This window comes from Numenius arquata, chromosome 14 (genome assembly GCF_964106895.1).
Source record: "Numenius arquata chromosome 14, bNumArq3.hap1.1, whole genome shotgun sequence".
NCBI lineage: Eukaryota > Metazoa > Chordata > Aves > Charadriiformes > Scolopacidae > Numenius > Numenius arquata.
The window spans coordinates 1591611-1618579 of NC_133589.1; the positions used below are offsets into that span (position 1 = coordinate 1591611).

Here is a 26969-nt window from a genome sequence, read left to right on the forward strand (position 1 = left end):
TCACTCCTGGAAAGGGAAGATGGTGGTGGGACTGAGGGCACTGGATGAGCACTCCGACTGGAGTCCTCGCCCCAGGTCTGCCATGGCCTCGCTGTGTGACCCTGCACTGTCACCTCTTCGGGACCCGGGTTCGCCTAGAACGGGATAACAATAATTCTTTATTTCAGAGGAGATCGGAGGACAAACTGGCTCAAGGCCGTGTCTACAGAGACGCTACAGCCAAGAGCGGGACGGAAAAGCTCAGACGTGGAGTAACGCCTCGCTCTTACAATGGGGGAAAGCACACAGAGATTAAATGAAATAATAAATACAAGACATCGGCTGGTTCTTGAGGAATGCAACATTGACAGGCTTTTCTCTGTTACCTGAAATTAAAGTGAGCTTAAGTGGGATTCTTACAGGTTTAACTGATTTTTACCTGTTTTTTAAACAATTTCTACTCTTTCTGAGGTGTGCTAGTACCAGAATCTGCGCGTTAGAAACACCAAGAAAATTACTTCATTGAAAACCTCCACATTGTTTCTGGTTTTAAAGCAACCACAGTTTCCAGCCCAGGAGAGGGTCAGATAAATATTCAGGGTAAGACTTTCAAAGCTCTGGACGGGACCTACCAACATGATTTCCTTCGCATGACAGTAAAATATGAGCATGCCAATCTGAGGTAGCTTTGAAACTTCATCTTCGCTTTTGGGTACACTTTCAAATTAAATTATAAACGGGGCCACTGATCTTAATTGAACTGTCAGATGTCTGGAACAGCTTCAACACTGCCAGTCCAGAGCCATGCTGCTGCTGGAACTGGCCAGGGCTTTAGCGGGGAGCCTTCCGTAATGAATATTTTTCCAAATGCAAAGACGAATCTCTTTCTCCCCACAAACCCATGTCCCTACAACAGCATCTGTCCTCCAGGTGGGGGTCACTTATGAGCCCGCAGGCCTGGGAGACGGGATGTCAAGGCACATGCCTAGATAAGGCAATTGATTTGGAGATAAACAGATCAAAGGCTGTTCCATCGGGCAGGAGGAGAGAGGAGAGATCTATGGTGAGACAGATCCTAGGAAGGGAAAATCATTTTTGAGGGACAGGAGAGGGACGGGAAAGGCAGGCAGGAAACAGCTGGGAAGTAGACAACAAGGAGGAGGAGGAGGAGGAGGAGGAGGAGGAGGGCAACCAGGAGAACCTCACAGCTGGAACGTTGAAGCCCGTTGGAGGGAGGAGACGGTGAGATGCTGTTCCAAGCAGAGCAAAAAGCCTAAGCTCAAGGACACAGAAGAGCTGGAACTGCCCAGGGACCTCCAGGGTGGGAGAGGAGCCACTGCCCATAGTCACCGTGCGCTGTGTGATAGAGCAGACGCCAAGCAGGATGGAGGACAGGAGAAAGGGAAAGCAAACTGGCATGTAATCCTTGATTTCACTCAACCAAAGCAACCGCAGGGCAGCTCTGGGAAGATGAAGCACAGAATTAAACGTAACAGATTGACCCAAGAACCAGCACCACATCGTAACGCTGAGATTCCTTTCGGGCAGTCCCCTACACAAACGCTTTCTGACCAGAAAAGACCTCAAAAAGGACAAAATCAGACCAACAACTTCTCAATCAATGGACAGAGGAAGTGACTGCAGAATGTGTAACAGAAAAATCTCTTGTCCCCAGATCTCTACCTGGTACGTGCAAGGACAAAACGGACAAGGTGTTAAAGGACTGCACGGAAACGTGACGCACAACCATCATCTTCAACCCCTTCACCAAGTCCCCGACCGCCACCCCCTGCCCCCCAAATCACAGAGCTGTCAGTCAGGTCTCCTGTGGCTCCGACTGCTTGCACCCTTCCCTCCAACACTCCAAATGCTGCGCTCCCCAAGTCCAGACGGAGTCCACCTCCAGCAGAGAGCGGAAGAAGATAGGACACAGCATCCACAAATGCACAGAGAACTGTTTAATTTACAGCCACAATGGTGAAACAAACCATTCCAGAGCTCGGACATTCAAAGTTAAGTCTGACACTCATTCTTATATTCACTTATTGTGCTTAAGTATTAGAGAACACAGGATTACATCGACAGTACACGACACCCCGAGATCCCTGCAGGACCGAGTAGTGGAAGGGATGAGCAAGAATGAGGGACCAGCCCCTCAAGTGGTGTAAGCGGGTACAGCTCCATTGCGGGCAACGGAGTGGTGCTGATTTACACCAGCTGAGGATATGGCCCCTGGAAATGTCCAACTTAACTTTGAATCCATGTCTCCTGCGTCACAACCTGCAGCGGCACCCTCCCTTCGGGCTGTATCTGCCACCTTGAAGGGCTACCCGCAGAGGCTGTGACGGTCCCAGGCTAGTGGCAATACCTCAGCCGGACCCCAGCGAGCGATGCTCACCTCGCGACACCCCTCCTCCTGCGGTACCAACCAGGGACTGGATCCTCATCTGATGCAAATGAGCTTGGGGGCAGCAGGAGTCAAAACCACCTGCCAATTCACACTGGCCAAGGAGACAGCCCTGAGATGTTCGTGTGTCCTGCTGCGTGCCACACCAACCCCATGCCGGGGAACCACACCGTGTCCCCAGCCACACAATTAACTCTAGATGACACATCTCCAACAGACACGGAGCGGGAAGGGCCCCGTTCAGGCTTTGTTCTCTCCCGCTTTGCTCAATTTGAGTAACGCATTTACTTGCCGGCACTGATAAAACACGTGCCACTCGCTTTGCCTTTTTTTTTCCCCCCCAAGATTTTAATCCAGGGCCAGGCTCCTCGGTGATGTCAATCAGCAGATCTCCATCAACACTCCACCGAGTTACCGCAGGGCTGAACGCCACCTCCTCAAGCCAGGGCAACCTCAGGGCTCCCAAAAAATAAAAAAGCTGGTTTTGCAAATTATTCCACTTAAGTGACTTTGACAGCCTTTCATACCTGCGCAGTGTCTGAGTGGGTCACATCATGGTTTTCATCTACACCATTTTAATGGATATATGGTTTTTTGTTTGGTTTTTTTTTCATTAGATATCTTTTAGACAAAAAAGGAACGGAGCAACATTATCGGCATCCCACTGAAACATAAATATATAAATTACATTTTATACACTTTTTTTTTTTTAAAACGCAGACACATACATTCATGTGCATAACATCGTGAACAGTACACTTAGTGGAAAACAAGCACAGACAATCTCAGTTCAATGTATTTCCAGTTTTGGTGCTCAACAAATACAGCGGGAAGATGACGACAGGAGAGAAGGGTGACTAACTCCAGGGCTGGGGTAGCGCCTGAGGCCAATAGCGCCCGTCAGCCCTCGCTGCTTCCTTGGGCTGGAACTGGACACAGCTAGGGGAAGGGAGGGGGAATGTCTGAACTATATTTAAAGAAATGGAAAAGTTAGAAATCTCTCTCTCGCTTTTGTTGTTTTAAGGTTCTGCAGTTGTGGAAACACTGTCTTCAAGACAAACTTTTTTTTGTTGTTCCAGACTTTTAATCTCTTTGTAGGTGTTTCACACACAGAAGAATCCAGTAGTTGGTGTTACATCCCCTGTGCGACAACCCAAGGGAAACAAAGGGTACGTAACGCAAACTACTGGGGGGAGCGAGGGGGGCAGTGACTGCGGCCAAGCAAGTGGCCGTGTCACCCCTGGCACAACACCCCGTCCCCAGAGCCCCACAGAAGGATTCTGCCACGGGACTCCCACGGCATTCTGGGGGGAACCCAACATCTCAGCCTTTGGCACTGGGAAAACACAGGAGCTGCTGCCAGAGTCTCTCATCGGCCCTGCTATAGTTAAAATAGATTTTTGATGTTATCTGGGCTAGTCTACTACAAAAATATGACCACAAAATGCTTTTTTTTTTTCTTTTTTCTTTTTTTTTTTTTTTGGTTCAAGAAAACATAGCAGGCTTTCTCAGGTATATAAAACTGTTAATTTTTAGATAAAAATACAAACTTCACCTTTACAAAAAACACATATTTCTGTTGAATACACATAAAGCATAACATTTTACCAAAAATAAAGAATTTTAGGTTTTGTTCAAATATTTGCAGCAAGGTAGTTCCCATGCCACCATGACATTGTACAATGCAGATACAAGAATTTGTACATTTCACACAGCTCCAACATGTGAAATCAAAGTATCCGGATACTGGTAAGAATGACAATTGCTAACACAATATCACTAGTAGGCAACTGGCATAAGTCTTAAAGGAAAAAAAAACAAAGATTTTTGCATGGATATCCTATGATTTGTTTACGCACATCTCTCTTTTTTTCCCCTATTTTTTTTCTTTTTATGTAATGCTTTAAATTACGGGGGAGGTTGGGGAACATAAACCAAGAAACATCTAGAAAATTATGCATAGGTATACCATTTTTATTTTAATACATCTCATTAGTTTGCATCCCACTAGGAGAAATACCATAATGTTTTGTGTGTTCTGCTTATTGTTGTTACACCAGTCTTTTATACGTGTTATTGGCAAATGTAGTCCAAGAGATAATAAAAAGCTAGGCAAAGAGTAAAAAGAAAACTTAATAATCACTTTATGGTGTAAAAAAAAAAAAATCCACTTAAGGCTCCCCAGAAGGTTTTTTTTTTTTGTATAGACTTTTAAAACACCACCAAGCAAGGATGTATTGTTCTAGAGTATTTGCGTGGCATTTGATCATTTCATACATTCCTGCTTTTTTTGTGCCTGAAGTCCATCAGTGTCCATCCATCTTCATCAAGAACTCAGGCACATGTCTTGACGTAAAGCACCGTTGACTGCTCTGACAGAAATCCACTATTCACTTAGATTTTTGTCATGTTTTTGAGTACTTTTGGTATCCTCCATTCATTCAACTGTCTTTTTTTCTTTTCTGTTTCTTTTTTTTTTTTTTTTTCCTTTTTTTTTGGACAGGGAAGCTTCCTATTGTTTCACAGAGTGCTACAATACTTGCTTTGATGTCACATTAAACAAATGTACATTGTCTCTTTGTTCTCATTAAGTGTTCTTTTGAGCCAGTTTTTTTTCCACACAGGAGAACAAATAAAGTATACAGTCAATAAGCACCATACATAGTAGGTTCAGGAATGTAACAAACCATGTACATCCATGTCCCAGAGAGAAGTTTTTTTTCTAGCTTATTTTCACCTTACATCTGCAGGAGAGAAAAAAGATACAATAACTCTATGATTAGAATCAAAGGTCCTATCCTCTAAGTAGATGACTTAAAAAAAGAAAAGAAACTGTTCTGCATGAAGAGTCACTAACCTGGGACAAGAAGCTCTAAATGCTGTTTTGATTGAGTTTACATGCTCACTTTTAAAGTTGAATTTTAGAAAATCTTTGCTTCTATCATACTACTCCCATTAAATACCTGTTAATCTGAAACAGGATATCAAGTTTAGCATTCTTTAGAAACGAGACACTGGTACAAATGAAAACTGCCACTGGGAGTTTATGTGCAAAAACAGGTGCTGGAAATTAAATTCACCATCATCCAGGCGTCAGGCACATACACTGCAAAATCCAAGTCATTCCCACTCCAAATACTAGAACCAATGGCAAGTGTTGCAGTTTACATAATTGCAAGTCATTAAGAAATGGAAATTCCATATTCAATTTGGAATGTGTATTGCCATAACCGTACATTGCTAATATGCTGGCCCAAGGATTTCAGTCATTTTTGCAGTGAGAGGGTGTTAGTTTTTCACTACACTGAAAGCCTCATGAATTTTGATGACTGTCATCAACCTACTGAGACTGAACAGACCAAAAGTGAAAAAAAAGACCTTAATTTTCTGGTGTAAGTAACACAGGGCCCTGCAACACCAAAAACATGGAATTTCTAAGCATCTTCCTAGGCAGGTAGGTGGATCATGGGATCATCTCAGGTGCATGTACAATCAATCCCAGTTCATGCCAAAACGTGGGTTTGATGGTCACACATACCATAGGATTTGCTGTATGTACACTCGACATTTCACGGCCAGTGACTGGGAACACACGAATTTGTAACCTGGCAATTCGTTCATGCATTATTATGCCATGTTTTGACCTCAGAAATCAATAATAATGAAACAAAAGCAGAGGCAATGGAACTTGAGATTTCAGAAGCTGAAGTATTAGCACCCTCCAAAAAAAAAAAAAGAAACAAAAAAGGCAAGAAAAGGAAGTAGCTGGAGAATGTAAGATGCTGATGGTGATGTGGAGCTTAAAGGAAAAATACCAGCAGGTAGAATTATCAAAGCCAATCAAATCTAATCTCTTTGCAGCCTCGAGGTAGCAAGTGTCAAGATTTTGAACAGTGATTAAGTTGAAGTGATGATATTTGATTAAGTTTTCCAGTACTTGTGCTATTAGGGTGTTCAGCATATAGGTCCTACCTGAATATCAAATAGTTCCAGTAGGTTTTAGGTTGGTTTTAACTTTTTTCGTTTCCGTTTTTTACCTGATTCCCTAGGCCTTCCTGTTAACATAAGGGCAGGGCTGGTAAAAAGCCCTAAGGTAATGCATTTTGTTGAACACTGAAGTAATAAATACTCAAACCGTTTACATTTCAAAGAAATCTCATTATCCTTTGCATTAAAGTAATAACTTTATAACATCTGATTTGACATTTTGTTTACAAAGTAATCATACAAAAGCAAAGAAATAATCAACCAACTTGGCATCGCATCCATCATTTCCGAGATCCATCTATAATTCCTGTTACCATGCAGTACTCAACATTTGCTTTCAGCTCTGTAGTTAAGCTATTTTCAGCTCACCAGCCACTTGCTGGTGCAAGTTTTGTTCCTATCAGCAATTAAATCCTAGAACTCTCTATTTTTTCACGACAATTCTACCCCATTTTTCACACACACCAGAAAGGAAAGCTTTCATCTTAAAAATCTTAACTGCTTAGTCTTCGGCAATTAAAGATATTTTGGAAAACTGAAATGAATCTAATGAAATATTTTTTCAAAATAAAAGACAAAAAAATATCAAACCATGCACACATGAAAATAACCACTTTAAATGTGGTTTTGTCTAAATCATAACTCAACCTAGTGTTGGCTAAAACACTCAGCTCACATTATGAATTGAAGTCCGATAAAAAAATCACAGCAGAGGCCTAACTTTGCTTTTATACAAATTGTAATTCTTCTGCTCTGTACACAGCAACTGAGGTTTACATTCGTGCAGATCAGATTTATGTCTCCTCGCTGGATGGAGACAGTACGTTCAGAAACCCCTTCTTCACCCAGCCACCTACGAAATCTATCACCTTTGGGCAGCTTTTCTCCCTATATTTACCTGCTCTTCACTGACTCTAATTTGGGGGCTGGGGGTACTGCACCCCTAAATTCCCAGCAGAGGTGAAAGCAAACTTTTGAGGCTGCCTTCAACCAAAGTCAGGAGAGGGGGAGGTGCCCCGTAGTGGGTTTCCTGAATATGTGTCAAGTTCTGCATTGATTGTACCCTAATAAGAGGATCTAATGATTTTAAGTGGGTTTATGAAAGTCAGATCGAAAGAAAGTATTTTTCCCCATAAATCCTTCCCCATGGCAACTTAAATGTTGTCTTGGTAAGGCAAACTTAGGTCTAGCATGACAACTGACAAATTCTTGACTATATATAAGTAAGAAAACAACAGGAAGGGGCAATGTTGTTTCAAAACTCCTTACTTCTGAATATTGAATTTATTCCTAAGTGCTTTACATTCGTTTCATTAATATTTTCCCCAAGGTCAAGTAAATCTCAGCCTTAGCTCTGTCTCCACCAAGTCTAAAGAAATTAGGCAACGGAGTTCACCAATAAGCTGCAACATGACAACCTTTAACTTAGTTAAGCAAGACCTGAATACTACCGGGCATTTACGTTTATTTAAAGGCTAACCTAGTGAGAATTGATACGCTTTAAACTTCAAACTCTTTATCCAGCACAAACTGTCCCTCATTTGGCATCTTCAACACGCAGAGAAGTAGTTGGGAGCTTCTCTACTGAGTTTACTGGAAGCAAGGTTTGCTTTATGTTCTTTACTAATATAAAAATAAGGTCCATATGAAAACAGCATTAATGCAATAATAAAAGGAAAACATACCAGTTTCTTCTTCTCTATAATCTGAATTAGTATTTGATGATGTACAGGTGCATTCCATATGCTCTTCTAATCTCACCAGAACTTCTTTTAATTTTGGCTTTTTTCTAACATATTCCACTTTTGCCACCTATAAAATACGATGAGGTATGTACTGAGACACATTAACATACTTATAGTTCAGAACTGAAGACAGATAACCATATACCTCTATTTTTTAATGTAGCCAAACCCATATAAAACGTTAGCATACTAATCATCTTTTATCTTAATTGTGCATCATGTAACTATTTATTGCGCAGACTATTTGTTTATTCAAGTTCAGCAGTTTGAAACAATTTTCTTTTCCCCCCAAGAGATAAAACAATTTCCCATTCATCTTAGTTTGAAGTTTTAAGCAACTTAGTTTTCACATATATCACAATAAACATCTATACAGACTCAAATCAGTGGTTGCTCTCGTAGACTGTCACGTTCAGCATGGCCTTCTGTACACATTGAACACTGGTCTTAAGCTGAAGGCTCACACTGAAGGTAACAGTTTGGTTTGTAAAACATTTTAGGATTTACCAATCGGTGTCTCCAGAGCCCTCTGAACGTAAAGTACTCAGCTCTACAGAACCAGGCTCTGAGTATCAGCTTAGAAAGCACCGATCTCAATCCAATTCGCTTCTTGCGATGACCTGGGACTTGGTTACAAGAGCTCCCACACGCTGGTTTTAGGTCCAAGGGAACTACCACTCAAACCGGGGCCAGCCTTTGGCTTTACTGGGGAGAGCTGGCAGGTACACTACTTCTCTCCAGTCCATCCAACTGCACTGCTCCACTTTAGGCCAAAGTACTGGCATCCTTAAAAAAAAAAAAAATAAAGTCTGGAGGGCAGAGGAAGCTGGAGAAGCTCTGGCTACATGCAGGTCTCGCATCTGAAGGAAACCAATGCAGAAGAGAAGGAGGTTGGGGTGGGGGGATACTGAACAGGAGCACATCCTGACCAACTGGTGCCAGTGGCCAGGAGAAGAGGGACATACTGGGGTGCCAAAATGGGCTGTGGGATGGTGGGCACACACTTGTACTACATGTAATGGGCATGATGGTCATAGACATGCAAGGGAACATGGCCTACAGTGGGCAGAGTGCTGGACAGTGTGTATGGGGTCCAACGTTTAGTTTACAATTGTGTTAAACACTGTGTGAATACATGATAATCATTCACTTGAAATGGAAATCGTTGAAATGAAATCAGGGCTTCTCAGTCCTACTAATGATTTATCTACTGTTTGACAAAACAGGGCTGCAGTGTGGCTGTCCCAGCAAACAAGACAACTACATGGTACAGGAATGCACGAAAATAAGATGAGGAAGCAGAAGGACAGGAGACTGGTTCTCTCTACAAAACTTATGTGGCAAAGCCATAAAGTCTGATCCAACCAAAAGCTGCAGTTACTACCAAACACAGCATCCACAATCACACTAGACTCTCCTGGTAATGGTTTACTTGTGTGTTTGGTGGGGATTCAATGCTCCACATCAATCTTCACACTATGAAAATCACTCCTTGGCTCTCCCAAAAGTGGAGCAACACTTTCACAAAACAAAAGTGGTGGCTGGAGAAAAACCCCATCACATTGCCAGAAACACTCTTCTGGCTCTGCGGACACGAACTACCAAGGAGCTCTGAATAACAGGAGCAGAAGCCAGAGCAAAACCCTGGCCTTACTGAAGTCAAGGGGAGACCTGCCATTGTTTCCATGGAGCAAGGAGCTCAGATCCACATTTTAGTCACCGCCTTTTCTGTCAACAGGATCTGGAAACGAGTTTTCATTTACCCGGCAAACAAAAGTTGCAGAGACAGATGCAATAATTAAGTGTCCACATTAAAAAGGTATCGTCCAACTGTCTGGTCTCCATATAAACAGATAAAGAACTGGCCATGGCTTTTGCTGAAAAGACTAACTGTGGGTCGAAGCAGTAGGTTTCAGAATCTCCTATCAGAACCCAACTCCATCAAACCTTTGAACGCAAAGATTTAAAAATGTATGGCACAACTGAGTCATCTGGCATCAAAGGATGACTAATCCTTAAAATTTACAAAAACAAACAGTAATTAAGACACCTCCATCATCAGAGACAAAAAGGGAGACCCAGCAATCATGAAACAGCTTTCAGACCCGCCATGCTTATTACAGCTGTTAGAATAAACCAGTCTTATTGAAAATCACACGCAACAAAAATAAACTGTAATCAAGCTTTTTAAAGTCTGTCCCTGTTTTGCTTGGTTTTCCAAACCAAAAAATACAGGCAGTTCCTGTGGCTATTTGGTATTGAACAACAGTTAAAAAAAACACACAAAAAGGTAATACTTTGAAGAATAGGATCATAATGAATTTATGCAGCAATTTAAAGCTTTTTTTTATGGTACTGTAGTTAAAATACAATCCAGCACACACTCCACTCCCCTACTTCATGCTACACAATTTAAAGGAATGTTGTTTTGTCAGATGTTGTGAATATTCACACTGAAGCAGCACAAACCACATAAATTGCTGTGCTGGTGTCATCTGGTAGCACCTGCTGCCACACAGGATCTATTATCGATGCCGATCTAAAATGGCAAAGACAGTAGGTCAGATTTTTGGTGGGCATGAGCAGGGATAGCTCTAACAGCATGGGGTTTGCCCTTGTGCTAGCATCTTTTTCCTCCTTTGTATTTTTCTCCCTGGTCTTTATCTCGTACAGTTACTCTCAAGTGTACCACCAAATGTTTTGAGATGGTTAGTCCCCAACAAACCAACATCAGCTTCTTTCACTTGTCTCTAATGCAACAAAACTAAAAACCATGACAACCTCAAATCCTCCAAAACCACAAAATATCGCTATATAAAAACTCCCTAAGAGAAAGACAATGAAATAACCAACTAGCTTAGTTAAATGGTGTATAACCTGTGGCACCATATTTGTGTCACTGTAGACTCCAGGTACTACCCTGCGGATGGTGTGGTGGCTCAGTGAAAATGAAAATAAAATCTGATAAAAACCATGTGTCCTAATGGAAATGCCATGGGAACACCTCTTCTAGAGCTCCTCCAGGAGAGATGAAATCAGGGAGTAACAGCAGGAATAGCACAAGACCGTAAGTACAAGTGTCCAAAACACCTCTAGCACAAAGCCAAAATTTATCACAGGCAGGAACTTGCAAGAGAAGCCTCAGCACAGGAAATTCCTCACAACAGCAAAACTCATGTGGCTGATAGCTAAATACGGGCAGGATGGCGCGGTGCCTGCCACGGCCCCAGCTGCGTGTGCCTGCCCTGCCAGGCGGGATGGGAACCGGCGGGGAGGCCTGGCAGCCACCCATCCTAAAATACCCATTAAAGACATTTGCAGCACGCTCCTCTGGCAACTCCCTAGCTCAGAAAAGCCTGGTGCGCAGTTATTTTAATGGGAGGGATTGGGAGAGTTTTCCCTGCAGGCAAGCCAGGCCTGGGGGTACACTGTCCTGTCAGCACATGGAGACAGGCTGCCATGTCAGTGCCTGGGGCAGAGGGAAGCCCTCTCACAGCCCTGGGCTGGGGGGTACGGCCATGTCAGTGCCTGGGGCAGAGGGAAGCCCTCTCACAGCCCCGGGCTGGGGGGTACGGCCATGTCAGTGCCTGGGGCAGAGGGAAGCCCTCTCACAGCCCCGGGCTGGGGGGTACGGCCATGTCAGTGCCTGGGGCAGAGGGAAGCCCTCTCACAGCCCCGGGCTGGGGGGTACGGCCATGTCAGTGCCTGGGGCAGAGGGAAGCCCTCTCACAGCCCCGGGCTGGGGGGTACGGCCATGTCAGTGCCTGGGGCAGAGGGAAGCCCTCCTTCACAGTCTCGGGCTAGGGCCCTGTCAGTGCCCGGGGCTGCGGAAATTCCCCTCACAGCCCCGGGCGGGGAGGTGCGGCCCGGCCCGGCCCCAGGAAGCCCCCTCGGGCAGCGCGCCGGCCCCGCAGCACAGTCCCCGCGGGGCGGGAGGCCGAGGCGGCCGCGGGGCGCGCTGGGAAGGCGCCGGGGGGGCAGCATGGAGGCTCCGGGGCGGGAACAGGCGCTGAGGGCGGTTTGGCGCGCCTCAGCTGGGGCTCGGCTAGAAGAAGGGTCCGGGGGCAGAACGGGAAAAGGCTGCAGCAAAGCCACTACGCCCCTGGGGAGAAAATGGCTGATGGGGTGTCTCTATGTCCTCTCTTTGCAAGGGGGAGTAGCCACCTTACCCTCTATCAGGCGACTGGCAGGGGTTCTTCTCATACCCCAAGGACACCTCTGCTTTTCCATCTTGTCTTCACCTGCCTCAGGGCTTCCCTTATTTATCCCATTCGTAAATCAACCCTTGATTCCTGTCAGCTGGTCCTGCCTGCCGGTCCCACCAAGGCCTGGCAGCTATCTCCAGCCAAGCCACGGCTAAAATCAGTGCTGTTTAGCCTAACCATAGGAAGAGTCTCTGAAGAAAAATGTTCTTAAACCGGCAAACATGACATACAGCCATTTTACCTACACGTGCAATTTGTTCTGCGAGGCCTTTTTAACCTCTTCAGAGGCTGGGTGGCTCTGCCAGACAACCTGTTTTGAATTCCTGCATTTTTTTTCCCCCATCTCTCTTCGAAACCTCTGAACAACTCCCAGACAAGAGCTGAGGAGCTGCTCCTCCGTTCCTTCCTTTCCAGCTCCTTTTCTCTGCGTCCTTCCCTCCTACTAATCTACTGTAAGAATATCCTAGGTTAAATTCCCCAAATCACCTCAACATTGAGTGTTCAGAAATGGCTAACGCTGGCATGGCTGTGGCTCAAGGCAGAGCAGAAGGCAAAGCTGAGGTAGATGGAGTGATTTAGCTCTTGTTTCTTAGTTTGGAAACGAGCATTGCTGGAAACAACCATAATACTCAGCTCGGCTATTCAAAATTAGCAGTATAGGCAGGATTTGCTCTATAATATTAACTGGATTTTGCTGCCGTGACCAAAAACATAAAGAACATCATGCTCAGCACTACAAGAAACCTCTTGGGAAGGCTCAGCTCAGAAACCCCCACATAAATTACGGACTGGTACTTGGTAAATACTTGATCTTGCTGTGCAGAAGCGACAGAATCTGCAGATGTTACTGAAATGCTTTTGCAGACAGGAGAGGAAATCTATCTGTAAGAGACACCGGCACCCCTAAGCTCACCAATCCCTGCCACCATTTCTCTGTCAGGAGAGAAATCCCATTCTTTCCTTCCTATGGAAGAGCAACTCCCAACCAGCCACTTTATTCAGTCAAGGTCCAACTTGCTGAACAGGGATTTCTTTAGGGCCAGGAGGCCCATGGGCTCACTCTGTTAGGGTGCAGGGGAAACCCACCTTTTATTAACCCACCCCATGAAGGGGAAACCACAGAGGACCCATTTGGGGGAAGCTGTTTCACCAACAATCTTGGCTGGGAGCCTCCCCACAGCTTCACTTCCACAAGCCCATTAACGGCACTTCACTGACCAAGGGGCGGTGAAGGCAAAGGAAGGACATCCCCGAAGCCTACAGCCTTCAAATCGTGTCCCCATGACAGGAATGCCCTCCAGTGCTCCTCCCACACTGCCATGGCCGTCTCTTACCTCGACTACAGAGGCTCTCAGTAAGACAAAGAAAACACCCGCTGCTTTTGCCCGCTGGATGATGCAAACCCACTTGCTGACCTTTCTGGGGGAACATTTTCCTAGTGTGAATGGGCCAGCTATGAGCTCACTACCTTGTCAATGAGGAGGAAGTGGGGAAAGCCTTTTCAATCTTTAATCAAAAGAGGGCTTTTATGCAGTCTGACATCAGGGGGAAAACACAAGACGGCTTTTCCAACCGCACGGCAGGGACAGCCGAGAAGCCTCTCCAAAACCATTCCCCCTACCTCTCCACCGACCCTCGCTCTGGGCCAGCTACTTAATGGCATGAGCAGACGTTCAGCTCTGAACCTGGGACTGGCAAAAGGCTCATAAAACCATCAATTATATCAAAGCTACAAGAGGATCTGACTCTGGAGGGCATAAATATGGATTCTGTTCAGAGATTTCTGGTGTGACAGTGGGGTCAGCCTACAACCTTTACAATGAACATCCTGTTCCTGCTTGACCTCTTGTCCTTTTTTTCCCCTTCTACTTAATGACTGTTTGGAGCAGTCTTGGAGCTTGGAAAGAAAAAAAAAAAAAAAAAGAAGTCCTCCAAAGCCGGCTGACGTATGTTGATATTGCTGGTGGCAATATATTTACACAGCCACAAAAAGCAGCTGCTTGGCTGAGCCTACTTTTAGCTTGCACCCTGTTGAAATGAATGCAAATCCAGAAGCGCTAACAGCATATGGGAGGACTGAATGAAAAATGGAGATTTCTCTGGGGTGGCGGTGGGCTGGGGCAGCAGCCCCGGCAATGCCATCCTCCAAAGCTGCTGCCAGCTGCAGCGTTTGGAGCTTCCAGGGACCTGCGGTGTCCCCAGCAGCGGGGACCCCGACAGCCAAACCCCTCTCTGTGTCATCCATCCCATCACGGCAGGGGTAGGAAACAAGCACGGGGTCCGCAATACATGGCTGTATCAAATCCAAAGCCAAAAGCATGAGATATTACAACCCTGAGGCACTTTGCTGTTTAGCTCCTACTCCGAACAGCTTAGAATTGTAGCACTTCAACTTCCCCAGTTCTCAACCCTTGAATAACTATTGATCCCAATTTCTTCCTCATTTTTAATTGTTTCTGCAAAGCATATCCCCCAAAGGAAGGGCAGCAAGCACATGTGAAGTGTAATCACTTTTTGAAAGACTGAGGGAATCTGTTCAGATGTTTCTCCAGCTTATTGGGGTGTGAAAACATTTTTCAGATGTTCAGAAATGGAAAGGAAAAAGAAATCCTGCTCAGACGCGTGCCCATGTGTATGAAAAACAACATTTTGTGTGTAGGACATACAGCACTACAGGGGTTAACAGCACCTTTCTCAATAATTAATCCCTTGCAAGCGCAGCCATCAGCGTGTTGTGCTGGGCAATTTTATATTCAAGAATGTGTTGGGTTTTTTTTTTAAATTCTGCTCTTAAAATACCCAGGGCCAACAAGAACTCAGAGTCTTGACAATGTAAATGCTAAGTGTAAGTCTAATCTCCTACACGCAGATGTAAATCAACATTACTTGTTTAAATACTGATAAAAATTAGAACACTGTGAAGCCAAATGAACATAAGAAATATTTCACGTAATATTTACTGGAAAATTGCAACAGGGATTTTGTCTAATGAGTAAATACAGCATGAAGCCGTTGAGTCTTCTATCCCTGGGGTAAGATAATTTGAAACACATTTTTTCAGATCAAAAGTGTTATGTTGTCAAATATAAAAGCCCAATTTAGCCTGCATAATATTCAATTAAGAAAACAGCATTCCATACTGTGATTTATTTATTTTTTTAAGTCCAATGCCCCTTGAGTCATTTTATCTTCTTAACTTTTAAGATCTGTGCTGCGAGAGATCATGGGAAAGACACAATCGACTTTATTTTCATTACCAAGGAAGAAAAACCTAAAGGGAATCCTGTGAAAATCACATCTAAGCCCAAGATTCTCCAATGATCGTGGAACTTGGGAAAGGCCATTGCTCACTCGAAAGGGAGCGGAGCGTAGTGTCTGACCCTGCGGCTACGAGGATGGCTAATGAAGATCCAGGACACAGTGAGCAACCACCAAAATACCTGGAGATTTTAGACCTTGGAAGACCTTCCTAGGGCTCGGCGGCCACCAGGTGCTCACCTTGACACTTCTGTGGTGTATCCTCGAGGGCTGGCACTTCACGCTGCTGGTGTTGCAGCAGCCTGTGCAGCGCTTCACCTCCACGCAGGGCGGCCAGATCAGGAAGTTGGCGGAGGTGGGATCAATCTGACTCCGAGGTATCTCATATATAACCGTCCGTGTCTTGCAGACAGCCGGGATGGCTTCCTCTGCGAACACAAGGAATTCACACTGCCCGGTGAGCAGCTGCTCCCACCTCAGAGCACCCTGATACTTTACAGCACTGACTTATGAGCGGCACCCTTAGCTGGTGGGCTGAGATGATCTCAGTTCCCATTGCTCACTGACAGGTCAGTGCTGAGCACTGTTTGGCTACCACTGAGCTGTGTGCTCTAGCCTAAAGAAAGGCTTGACTCATTCCCATAAGCCCAGCCCTAAAATGAGGGTTTACCATGGGCTGGCTCCCAACATACCATGAGACACGACAACCCTGGCTCTTCAGAAGTGACAGCAAGCCAGGAGCTCCTCCAGCTTAGATGATCCTCCAACACAGCCCCACAGCAGCGCTGTTTTACAGTACTGGAGCCATCACTGCACACATAAACGTGCAATACCTGGAGAATACCACCATGGAAGTTGCACTGAGGACATTTATATCACATCCAAATTGGCTGAGCTGGGAAACAACCTGTGCCAGCTCCAAACTTCTGAGTCTTGGGTTTCCACCTCCAAAACCTCAACATCCCCCTGGTCCATCTGCCATCCCAAATGGCAGCTACCATTTTTCTGAATGAAGTTACCAAAGCTTTGAACATGTTGGGGTTTATTTAATTTGTTATTCCTCAAATGAGGCAAAACCACGAGAGCAGCACAACTGGAGAACCTGCAGCTGAATCAGTATCCTGCTGGGCAGGATAAGGTGATCTTGTGGACTGCAGCTTCAGCCACATGAGGATTATAAAGAATATCCCTGTGCTGCTGCATGATGCTGCCATGAAAAATCCAACCAGGGTATCGTTCTCAACCTAGGGACTGCCCAAGAAGTCAAGCCGGTAATTCAAATCGGTCCAGAAAATAATACCAACTGCAGGGACAACTTGTTCTCTGAAGGGAGCTTGGGTTTTTTTGCCTTACAGTGGAAGCAGTGACAGCTTTGGGTTAAATGTGTCAGGGAACTGAAACACTGCCTGCACTTCTTCAGTTACTCCTGAAGTACAAGAAGTTGAGGCCCGGCCGGTGCCTGCAACATGAAAATCTAGGCTTGGTTTTGAAAGAGATGCATTTCACTCGGCTAAACAGAGTGAAAATCCTTCTTCTCAATCCCCAGTGCCACGAACTCAAGAAAATTAACGGATCCAGTACTGCAAGAGAGCTGGCAAGTCCTATTGAGCATATCCAGTTCCCGCTGACTTTTTCGGGAGGCATTCAGCACCTTGCAGGGTGAGGTGCCAAGTGCAGCCTACTGTTTCGGAACCCCTGCTCTCTAGAGGCATCCAATGCGACGAGGGCGATGGCCAATTCCCACCGCAAACCCACGCCGAGGGCGCGCTGTGCCTTCTACTGCCCCGCACCACTGCCGAACGAACAAATATATCCACTATTACCTATAACGCATCAGAGCATGAATGTCTTCCCCACTCAAATGGAACGGTAAAACACTCAGGTCTGATCAGATGAACAAGCATTGCATACAAATCCCATTCTAAAACTCCTTAACATCTCTTTATATTTATATCTGGCCTTTGTTGGATCACCATCATTATTGTTTATTAAGAAAAAAATCCTCTGTAAACATGCCTGATAAGCAATGATGGAAATCAGTGGCCCAGCATTTCCGTCAATGGCTTTTAATTTTTTGGATAAACTGGTGGTTTTTTTTCTTTTGAATAAAGAGTCAAGCTGTTTCCTTTTGTGGAGCTTCTGTACTGAAAACTCTACCAACTGTTGATGTTTTTTAAAGCACACTGCTGTAGTTGTTCCCCACACTATGAATTATACATTGAATATCACAGCATTTTCCAGCCGAGGTCTAGCTTTCTAACATGCTGCAACAAGACAGTGAATGTAAAGAATTTGTGCTTGTCTGTCTCCTATGGACATCCTCCAGAAGACAGCCTTCTCGGGCAACGGCCCGTTTTGTACAAAAAAGAAAGGCAGCAACCAGAAATGGCCTTTTTTGCTTTGTGCGTGTGACATTTTTCCAGTGAAACGTCCCACCCGGCTGACCAAAAGCCCCCCCCTCTGTTTTTCACTCCCCAAGCACAAACAGCTCGTTTCTTACCGATGCTTCTTTTCCTGCGGATGGGCACGGGACGATTCTCTTGCACATGTTTAGCAGAATGAACGCTGTAAGATCTCAAGTTTGCCTCTGAAACATCCTCATAGCCTGAAACAGGAAAGAAAATACTAAACCTCAGGTACGTTATTTGCACTAATGTCGCTACACGCTGCTCCATAGATATAAATCTTGTGCACAGGACCAAATCCTGCTGCAATTTAAGTCTAATGTAACTCCCATCAATTCAACTGCAAGGGCATAAGGCAGGGAAGACACAGATGTTAAATGTCGTGTATGAGCAAACACAATTTAATTCTAATATCCATAATATCCAATATCCTGGAAACACTGCACACTCTTGTGACACAAAACCGTACCTAAAGCAAAACAGTTGCACCTTTATGGGAAAGGCATAATAAAGCTTTTCTGACTGGAAAGGTGTAGAAATAAGAACAATGATATTTCATGTGAAATGTTTCTTACAAGAAGTTGTTTTTTTTTAAGTTCTGGCAGGAGGTTGGGGTAGAAAAGAAGGTATTACACGCCCAGCAGCAACAATGCTGCCTCTGTACGTTTTCTCTTGCTTGGTTTTCAGGGCAGTACTGGGACAGAATCAAAAAGCAAGAAGTAACTAGCCTGGGTTTCCTTTTAGCCTCTCTGTTGCAGAACAAATCCCCTGTGAAGTATCCTAACCTTTGGAGGGGCATCTGAAGCTACTGCAAGCTCTGGGACTGCATCCAGGCTTGTCTTGTTCCCTAAATAAGCCTACCACATGGGTTAAAGGGCCATGAGAAAAAGCCAAGATGGAAAACTTGGCATTTCATTTATCATTAAGGAAAAAAAAAAGAAAAAAAACAACAAAATAACTGCTCCAGCTATTTGGTTTTGTGAAGCGAAGCAGCCCAGGTCGTGTCCCAGCCAGTGGGGTTCCGAAAACCACAAGCACCATCTGCAAAGAGGGGATGAGGAAGATGGAACCGAGCTGTGGATGGCACACGGATTCTGGCACACCAAAAGGAAGGGGTTTAGCACTCTGCTGCTTGGAGTGCTCTCTGGAACACCGCTGGAGAGCTTCAAGGTCTCACTGCTGACTCCAAAGAAAACTGTGATGCACACTAAAAAATGTAGAAGGTTATTAGAGTACTCAATTACCCTCCCTACACGCTACCAGCATCCTACACTCCATCTTCTGCACCATCGCTCCCTGCCTCGTTCATCACCTGTGACTCTGGAGCTTGTTTTATTCTCAGCTTTATGAGTAAAGCACATCCTAAGTGTCTGCTCTACAAACCAACCGACTCCTTGTCTCCAAGAAATCCTGCCCTAAGGAGTGTGTCCTGGTGGGACATGAGGACGGTGGTACCTTCAAGCACTTCACAGAGATCTCTGTGCCTCGAGGTCTGTCCTCGCTCCCTGGCAAATGCTATCGGAAGCAGCTGAGAGACGGTGAAATGGGAAGTCCAAGAGGTGGTGCCAGCATCACCCACTGGCTCTGTCTATTTTCCTAACCAGCTGAGATAGGAATCCTCCTCTGAAATAAGTCGGTGTGAAATCTAGACTCTCAATTTACCCAAATCAGTTGGCTCCTGCCTCCTATGTAGAGTGCTTGTTTCCCACTGATTTCGATGGGAAATTCTGGAACCTGATCAGCTGACAGTGGCCCTTACTTGCAGTCCCAGTCCTGTAATGTAACACACCAATGACTGATTTTTATTTTATTTCTGCTTTTACTGTACCCCACGCTCCAGAAAATTCATCGGTGGGGTAAATACAATGGCTCTCCTGAGACCCCACAGGAAGCCTGCGATGGAGCTGGGGCATGGAGCCAGGTCTCCTGCATCCCGTTCCAATGGCACCAGACCATCCACCTGACACAGAAAGGATCCTGCAAAACCAGAACCCCTTCTGACGTCCCTCCAGCCCTCTCCCACTTCCCAACGCTCTGCCATCCAACACCTTCACAAGGACCTCCCTCTTGGCAGCTCCAAGCCCTCACACACTCTCCCTCCCTTTAAGGCAACGAGTGATCCTCGAAAGAAAGCAGCACGAATTCTGCTCGGGGTGAGATCCAGGCGAGGCTCAGAGCAAGAAGCATCTCTGTCCGTGTGCAAACAGCGTTTTAATAAGGTTAAAGACAAAACTAGTGCCTCTAAACCGAACTGCTTGGTGGGCACAGACATCACCCTGAGAAGAGGAGCCGTCAGCGCTCCCTCCTAACACCACCGATTTCTTGCTGTCTCGTTTGAAGGAACTGGTAGGACTAAAGGAATAGTACGATCAGCTCACCAATATGTTGAGCCATGTGCTTATATATAACTGCTCAACTCAGCTGCAATTAGCCATATCCCATCATCGTGTTTGTAAAGCAAAATGACACGTCGAGGAGCATGTGTTGCTTCTAAGATGATTTCTAAGGTGAAGAAGGCCTCTGGCTCATACTGGATCTCACTGTCTCGCTACATATCTTAGGCATGTATATCATTTCCTAAGCTCATGCTTGGCTGGGGGGTTAAGGAGGAGCTGTACCCAGCTAGCACAGCAGACTGCACAACTTCCACTCAAACCCCAATGCATTATGCATCACAAATTGGATTATTTTTATCGATACAGCATCAACGTTGGGTTTTTTTTTTTTAATAAACAGAATTACGGAGCACATGGCTGGTGCCAGAAGACACTATAATGCTAAAGGCACTTGGTGTCCCCCCCCGGTCCCCACAGGCATTTGGAAGGAATGCCATTTCCTGGGGAAGTCAATGGGAAAATCACTGCAGTACAAGCGATCTTTAAGCGAACAGGAGTTCAGCCCGAGCAGGACTGAGAAATCAGAAAATCGGCTTTTAAACCCACACTTGACCCTGGATGTGTGGCCAGGAGACTTGCTTCCATTTCCTGAACACAACGATGCTGCGCTAATTACAAACAGCACTCTCTGGTTTGACCTTAAAGAAGCCCAATACCCAATTTACAATCCAGCAAAAGGATTCCTGAACGAACCACATCAGAATTTGCATCAATTTTTCCCCTCAATGAACTAACTGGGAACGTGAAGTCGCAGGAATAGGTGTTTCTGCTCTTAGGGAAGGGAACGGGGGTTTACGGGTGCTCAGCGCCTCATGAAGCGAGGTTTAGGGCAGAAAGCCTAGAAACGGGTGGTTCTTAGTTTAGAAATTGAGCGCTGCTTGTCACCGAGCGAAGATGGAGGATGCTGCACTGAGCCAGATTAATGCAGCTCTCTTTTAATGTTTTAATAATAAAAAAATGCTTTCGTGGCAGCTGATCAAGAAATTTCTCTGTAATCTTTTCTGTACTGACAACATATCAATGATGGGTAGAAAAACTCTCGCAATTAGCCTTGGTCAATCCATTAGTGTAGCTGAAATTGTTCTTTTTTGTCAGATTGGCATTCTTCCACTGGGTCACGGAGTATAAATCACAGAGTTCCTGTGACATTCTGCCAATACGTGATTACTCTTCTCCCCAAATAAGCCTGTGGAAAGCATCCGAAGACTACTGCTATTTTCTATTTATCAATTTTCACTTTCGCGTTGCCGTCTCCTTCCCAAACGATTTCGTGTGAGGTACGATCCCTCGCTCCTAACACAAACCCCTGTAGATGTCACTTTGATGTGCATCCAGGAAGCAGAGGTCCAGGACTTCCAGTGCCAACAGCAGCAACTAAGGAAATTCTCATTATCTCTTTTTTTCAGGAATTCAGTGGAAGGTACAAAAAAAACCTGAAATGGTCTGTCTTGCAAATGTGTCCTAGAGCCCCAAGGCAACGTCAACCTGTTTGTTTGATCTCTCTGGCTGATGCAAAATACGCCCTTCTGACATCCAACTGCGGGGAGATGTCATGAAGTTTTCAACTTTGATCTATTAAAGGAAATATTAGTAGAGCCTGCAAGATCCTGTTTGGTTTAGGGTGGTTTTCTCCCTTTACCTAGACGTGATGGACCAACTGCAAAGGAGGAGGGGTGTTGCCTCTGTCTGCCTGGGGGAAAACACGGGACACGGGTCAATGCCCACCTCTCGTGGTGTTTCGGGGGGGCAAGGGAAGCCAACACCCCGCACTGTAACGCCCCCAATCTCAGCGCCATGCCAGAAGCCACCAACTCAACACAAGATGTTTCCCATCGACGGGAGCTCTGCAGCAAACTTCACGCTTTTCCATGGCAGCACACCATTCATGTGGAACGTTTCTCTGCTCAACAGAACCCGCTCTGCTCGTTCTTGCCCGCGGGCCGTTAAAATTCACGCGGCCTAAGGTGACCCGGTGCCTGCTGCCCTCACACCCCGCCACCCAGCTCGGCCCCGCGTCTCCCCGCGCAGGGGAAAATCTGTCCCCAGCGAGAGGCAAACATAATAGGTGACGAAATGAACTCTGCCTCCCACGGGACAGATGGGAGAGGTGAGGCGGGAGGAGGGAAAAAGCAAAAAAAAAAAAAAAAAAACCATGCTGCTGAGCCAAGGAGAACTTCACAGGCGGAGTGTAGGAAATGCCCCCGTTTCGGTGACTTAGTCTGTTAGTAGTAAAACTGTACTCGGCACGCTACAGCTGCGCCCGCCCGGGCTCACGCTCCCTTTCTGCTCCAAACAGGGTCAGACTCCGCTCCCCGTCACCTCCAGATCCCAACCGCAGCAAAATTAACAGAAGACCCCGTTTTCTGCCAATTTTCACATTGCCTCGGCGGGGGGTTCTCTCCAAATCGGACAGGCAAGCACTGGGCTCCCACAAACCGGCCTGGATTTTCTTTTTTGAATACAATGATAAGCTCCATGTTGGGTAGTGTTTTTCTTTAAGTAATATGCCAGATGGTCTGGGGGTGTGGTTTCTAATTTTATGAAGGGGGTTATCAGTCATCTCTGCGTTACAATATAGAGACCAAATCTGTCAGAATAGAAGAAAAACCTGCCCACTCTGACTTGGAAAACTTACTTTTTCCAATTAAAAATATACGCTTTGCATCGCAGGAGAGAAAATGATTGTTCTCCCCTCGTTTTCCACAGATTCTGCCTTGCTACTCGGGAATATCAGACATTTTCTGCGTGCACGCCTCAGCCGGCAAACTCTTCACCTACAAGATATCGAGTCCACCCACCGAGTTTAAACAGGGCTACTCGCTCGCAGGAGGCCTGGCAATGCCACGCACTAAACTGAGGGAGAAAAGAATCCCTGGAGTGTTTTTATTCCAAGCCCCACTTTAAATGAGTGCATGCTGTGAAACAGAAATGCATCTACTGTACAAGCCCTCCCTGAACTGGCCCTTCCCGAAACGCAGCTCCAGCCCGAAGGAAACACATTGCACAAATATCACCTTACCAGTGACAAGGAGAAAACATTTGATTTGCTAATCCAAGCCGATACTAAATATAGTAAACAGGCCCGATCCTGTTTACCGAAGAGAACACGGCAATTTCAGTGTTCCATTAGTCACCCCGATAAGCCCTCAGCAGGGATTGCTGGTGACGGGGAAGGCTGCGGGACTGCGCCCGGGAAACGCAAACGCGGGCAGCAAGGACCAGTGGGTCCCTGCGAAGCTCCAGCCCTGCCCCTGTGCCTCAGGGAAGGAGCACACCAGCAAGAACGGGGCCAAAGGCTGAATATTTTGGGTTTATTTTTTAATACGGAGTTCACGTCTTAAGGCATTACTGTTTCATGTTGAAATAGTAAAATATTTATGTGTCTTGCTTCTCGAACGGCTTCTAAGCTGACAAATTGCACAAAACCAAGCAAAATGAAAGAGTAAACTTGTGGCTGAGCCCTTCAATTTTTGGTCACGCATCCTCCGGTTAATATTTGCCACGAGGTAAATCATTGTTTTCTGAAATAAATGTCTCTCCTCTGCTACGTCTACTCATTTATTCAGCCCCCGCCGCTGCTCCGCTTGTCTGCTCGGTTCCCTTGCAACGGAGCCGTGTGAACTTTTGCTCTCCTTGCAAGCGGTGTTTAAAAATGAAGCCTGGGCTTGTTACACTGGGGGATCGGGGGAAAATAAAAATAAATAAATAAGTAGTGCATTCTGGTAGCTACAGCAGACTGCCTCACACGCAGGAGAAACACGCAGCGTTTGAAAACGCCAGCGCTGACATCCAGCCCCTCCTGCCAGAGCAGCCCAGCCTTTCCCCCTCCCCGAGTTCAGTGGGAAAGAGAATTTCAGCAGCCGTGCACTTGTCTGGTCCAAAAAAGAGTCTTCAGTGGGGAAATATGTATTGCGTCCCCCCTCCCTGTTGTGAAAGCGTCTTTAATTGCAGCGATAAGCAGCAACGATGGAGCGCTGCTCTCCAAAAATATTAAGCCGGTGCCAAGCAGATCTGGTAATTAGTAATTAGCCTCTACAGTGAAGTGTTGTGCAAGAGAGAAATATTCCCATTTTCAGCGTAATGGGAAACCGTTCGCTCCCTAATCACGGGAAAATTGAAAGCTACGTCTGTAAAATACCTTCCTAGTGCTTCCCTGCTCATTAATGCAGCGCTGCACAAAAAGCAGCGAGTTAAAACTCTAGAAGGATCCTGCAACACTGACTGAAGGTGACTGAACCTGGCACAGACTTTACAAAAATACGCAGCATATGGTTTAAAAGGAGATGGCCCGGTACCAAGGCAAGCAAGGACTCATTCATTCCTCTCCATGTTTGCTCTTCGGAGAGATGCAGGTTTCCCCTGGGCACATCAAAGGTGCCGGGTTTATTCTCTCTCAACTAAGGGAAGAAATCGCCAGGAACAAAGTGCATCAAGTGAAACCAAACGATAAGCGCCCCGGCGATACAGTGCTCCCAGACCTGATTTACGGCTGCAACGATCTGTTTGAACTGCACGTTCTCACTACACCCATTTGCATGCCTAATGATGCAGAAAATAACCCTGCGCTATTTTCCTTCGGAAAACAAGAAGGAAAAAAAGAAAAAAAAAAAGAAGCATATTTTAAAGGCTAAGCTTCATCTGCAGGTTCCTGTTTAAAATCAGCGCGGAGGGTTTATTTTCCTTTTAATAAAGCCCAGCGCTCGAAGAGACATTACTTCATTCATAAATATTGTTTCAAATATTTTAAATACCTCTAGGACAGTAGTTTAAAGATAACAGAGCGATGCAAGACCAACAGCAAACCTCACGGAAATTCTTCTCCGCTGAGAGCCCCGGAGCTCTGAAAACACCGGGGGCCACCAGGTCCCTCTCCGCCCCGAACCCACCCCCCCTCCTCCTCCGCGAAGTTTTAATTCCCGACCGGCCCCGTGCCCGCTGCCTCCCCTCCAAATAACGCTCCCCATCCCGGGGGTGCCCGGCTCCCCCTGCGCGGGGCCGGCCCCCGGGGCGCCCCGGCCGGAGCTCCGAGACGGGTGCGGGTGGCTGGGCCGCGGCCGCCCGCGGTGCCTCCCCCCCCGGGGCGGCGGCGGCCGCCGGCGCGGAAGGAAGGAGGACGGGACTAATTTACCTACGGAGTCAATCTCCAGGAGGCGCTGCAAGTCGCGGATGCTGTGGATCTCGCTGTGCGCCAGCCGCTCGATCAGCTCCTGCGGGATCTCGGCCTCCTTCAAAGACACACACACACACACCGCGGGTCACCGCGCAGCCCCGCGCAGCGCCCCTGCGCCACCGGGGGTCCAGCGCTTAGGGACTGGGATGGGGGTGAGGGGGAGAGAGGGGGTTATGGAGGGTGGGGGGTGTTTGCTGGAGGCGTTTGGATGAAGCCGGGGAAAAAAAACCGCACACGCTCCCCCCCGCTTCCCTTGCGCGCCCGCGGGAGCTGCGCGCTGCTCGCCCAACCGCGCCGGGGCTCGCCCGGGCGGGCAGCTCCCCACCGCCCCGGCCCGGCAGAGCCGTTCCCCCAGCCCCGCTCGGCGGGGAAGCCCACCCCGGGCAGCCGGCTGAAGTTTACCCAAGCGGGCGCGGAGCCCCCCGCGGGCGCGGAGCTCCCCCGGGCCGGGCCCCGCGGAGGACCGTGTCCCCACGGAGCCCCCGCCGCCCTACCGCGGGTCCCCGCAGCGGGACGAGCGCACCCGGTCCCGGGAAAAGTTCCGACCCGCCCCGCGGCGCCGAGCACCGCGCTCGCCCCGACCGGGGCCACCTGTAGCCACCCCGAGACGCGGCTCCGCGCCCCCCTCCGCCCCCGAGCAGCCGTACGCGGCCGGGCCGGACCCGACCCTCGCCGCCGCCATCCGGGGGACCGTCAAAAACCGGGGAGGGGCGGGTGTTTTTGGGGCGGGAGGGGGGTATTCACCCCGGTTCTGCCCGCGGCACTAACGGTGCCCGCGGTGCGCAGCGCCCTGCGCCGCGGGGGCGGCCGCTGCCCGGGGCTCCGCGCACCGCAAACAGCCGCAGCACGTTTGCGCCCGCGGGACGTGAATATACGTATTATTATTATATACGTATAATGGGTATAGATGTAATTATCCTTAAGGGCAGGCGGCAGCCGCGGAGCGCAGTGCGCGGTCATTCCCCTTCGTCTCCGGCACCCACGAAATGGCAACTTGCCCCCTGCCCGGCCGCGGGCGAGCGCTCCCGGCGCGCAGATGCCCGCGGAGCCCAGGTGGGCAACCCGTCCCCCCGCAACACACACACACACACACACACACCCCCGGCCCCGATACCCCCCCACCCGCCCCGGGGCAGCGGGAAGGCAGGAAGCCGCTCTCACCTACCTCGGAGCCGGTGAGGGACAGGTAGCCAAAACCTATCAGCAGAAGGCAAGCCCAGGTCCTCATCGCGGTCTGGTGGCCTTGGGGGGCGGCGGGGAGGCGATGGAGCGGAGCTGCAGGCCGGCTCCTGCCGCGCAGAAATTCAGGACCATCCCTCGGGGGAAGGGCGGCGGGGGGGCGCGGGGCTCCGCCGCATCCAGGGCGGGCCGGGGCTGCCTCGGGGCGGCGGGGCCGGCTCGGCGCTCGGGAGGATTC

At 47.4% G+C, this 26969-nt stretch overlaps 1 protein-coding gene across 3 annotated transcripts; it reads right to left on the reverse strand.

The window, feature by feature from the left end:
• On the reverse strand, nucleotides 1–26969 carry PDGFA (platelet derived growth factor subunit A). 3 transcript variants are annotated; one of them, XM_074158415.1, is made up of 6 exons: nucleotides 26718–26780; nucleotides 25511–25607; nucleotides 18082–18186; nucleotides 15822–16009; nucleotides 8059–8185; nucleotides 1–134 (listed from the first exon to the last, which is right to left on the reverse strand). In XM_074158415.1, exons 1-6 carry the CDS (start codon nucleotides 26778–26780, stop codon nucleotides 1–3), a joined length of 714 nt encoding a protein of 237 aa, XP_074014516.1. The 3 variants fall into 3 exon arrangements, with proteins under 3 accessions (XP_074014516.1, XP_074014518.1, XP_074014517.1); XM_074158417.1 differs by lacking the exon at nucleotides 1–134 and adding an exon at nucleotides 1930–5130 and having other exon boundaries at nucleotides 26718–26969; XM_074158416.1 differs by lacking the exon at nucleotides 1–134 and adding an exon at nucleotides 6359–6441.

Coding starts and splice junctions, on each gene's coding strand:
- PDGFA (XM_074158415.1), bottom strand. CDS start 26,780: ATGAGGACCTGGGCTTGCCTTCTGCTGATAGGTTTTGGCTACCTGTCC. Junction 18,187..25,510: donor CCTGGAGATTGACTCCGTAG/GTAAATTAGTCC, acceptor TTCCTGTTTCAG/GCTATGAGGATGTTTCAGAG. Junction 16,010..18,081: donor CCGCAGGAAAAGAAGCATCG/GTAAGAAACGAG, acceptor TTGTGTTCGCAG/AGGAAGCCATCCCGGCTGTC.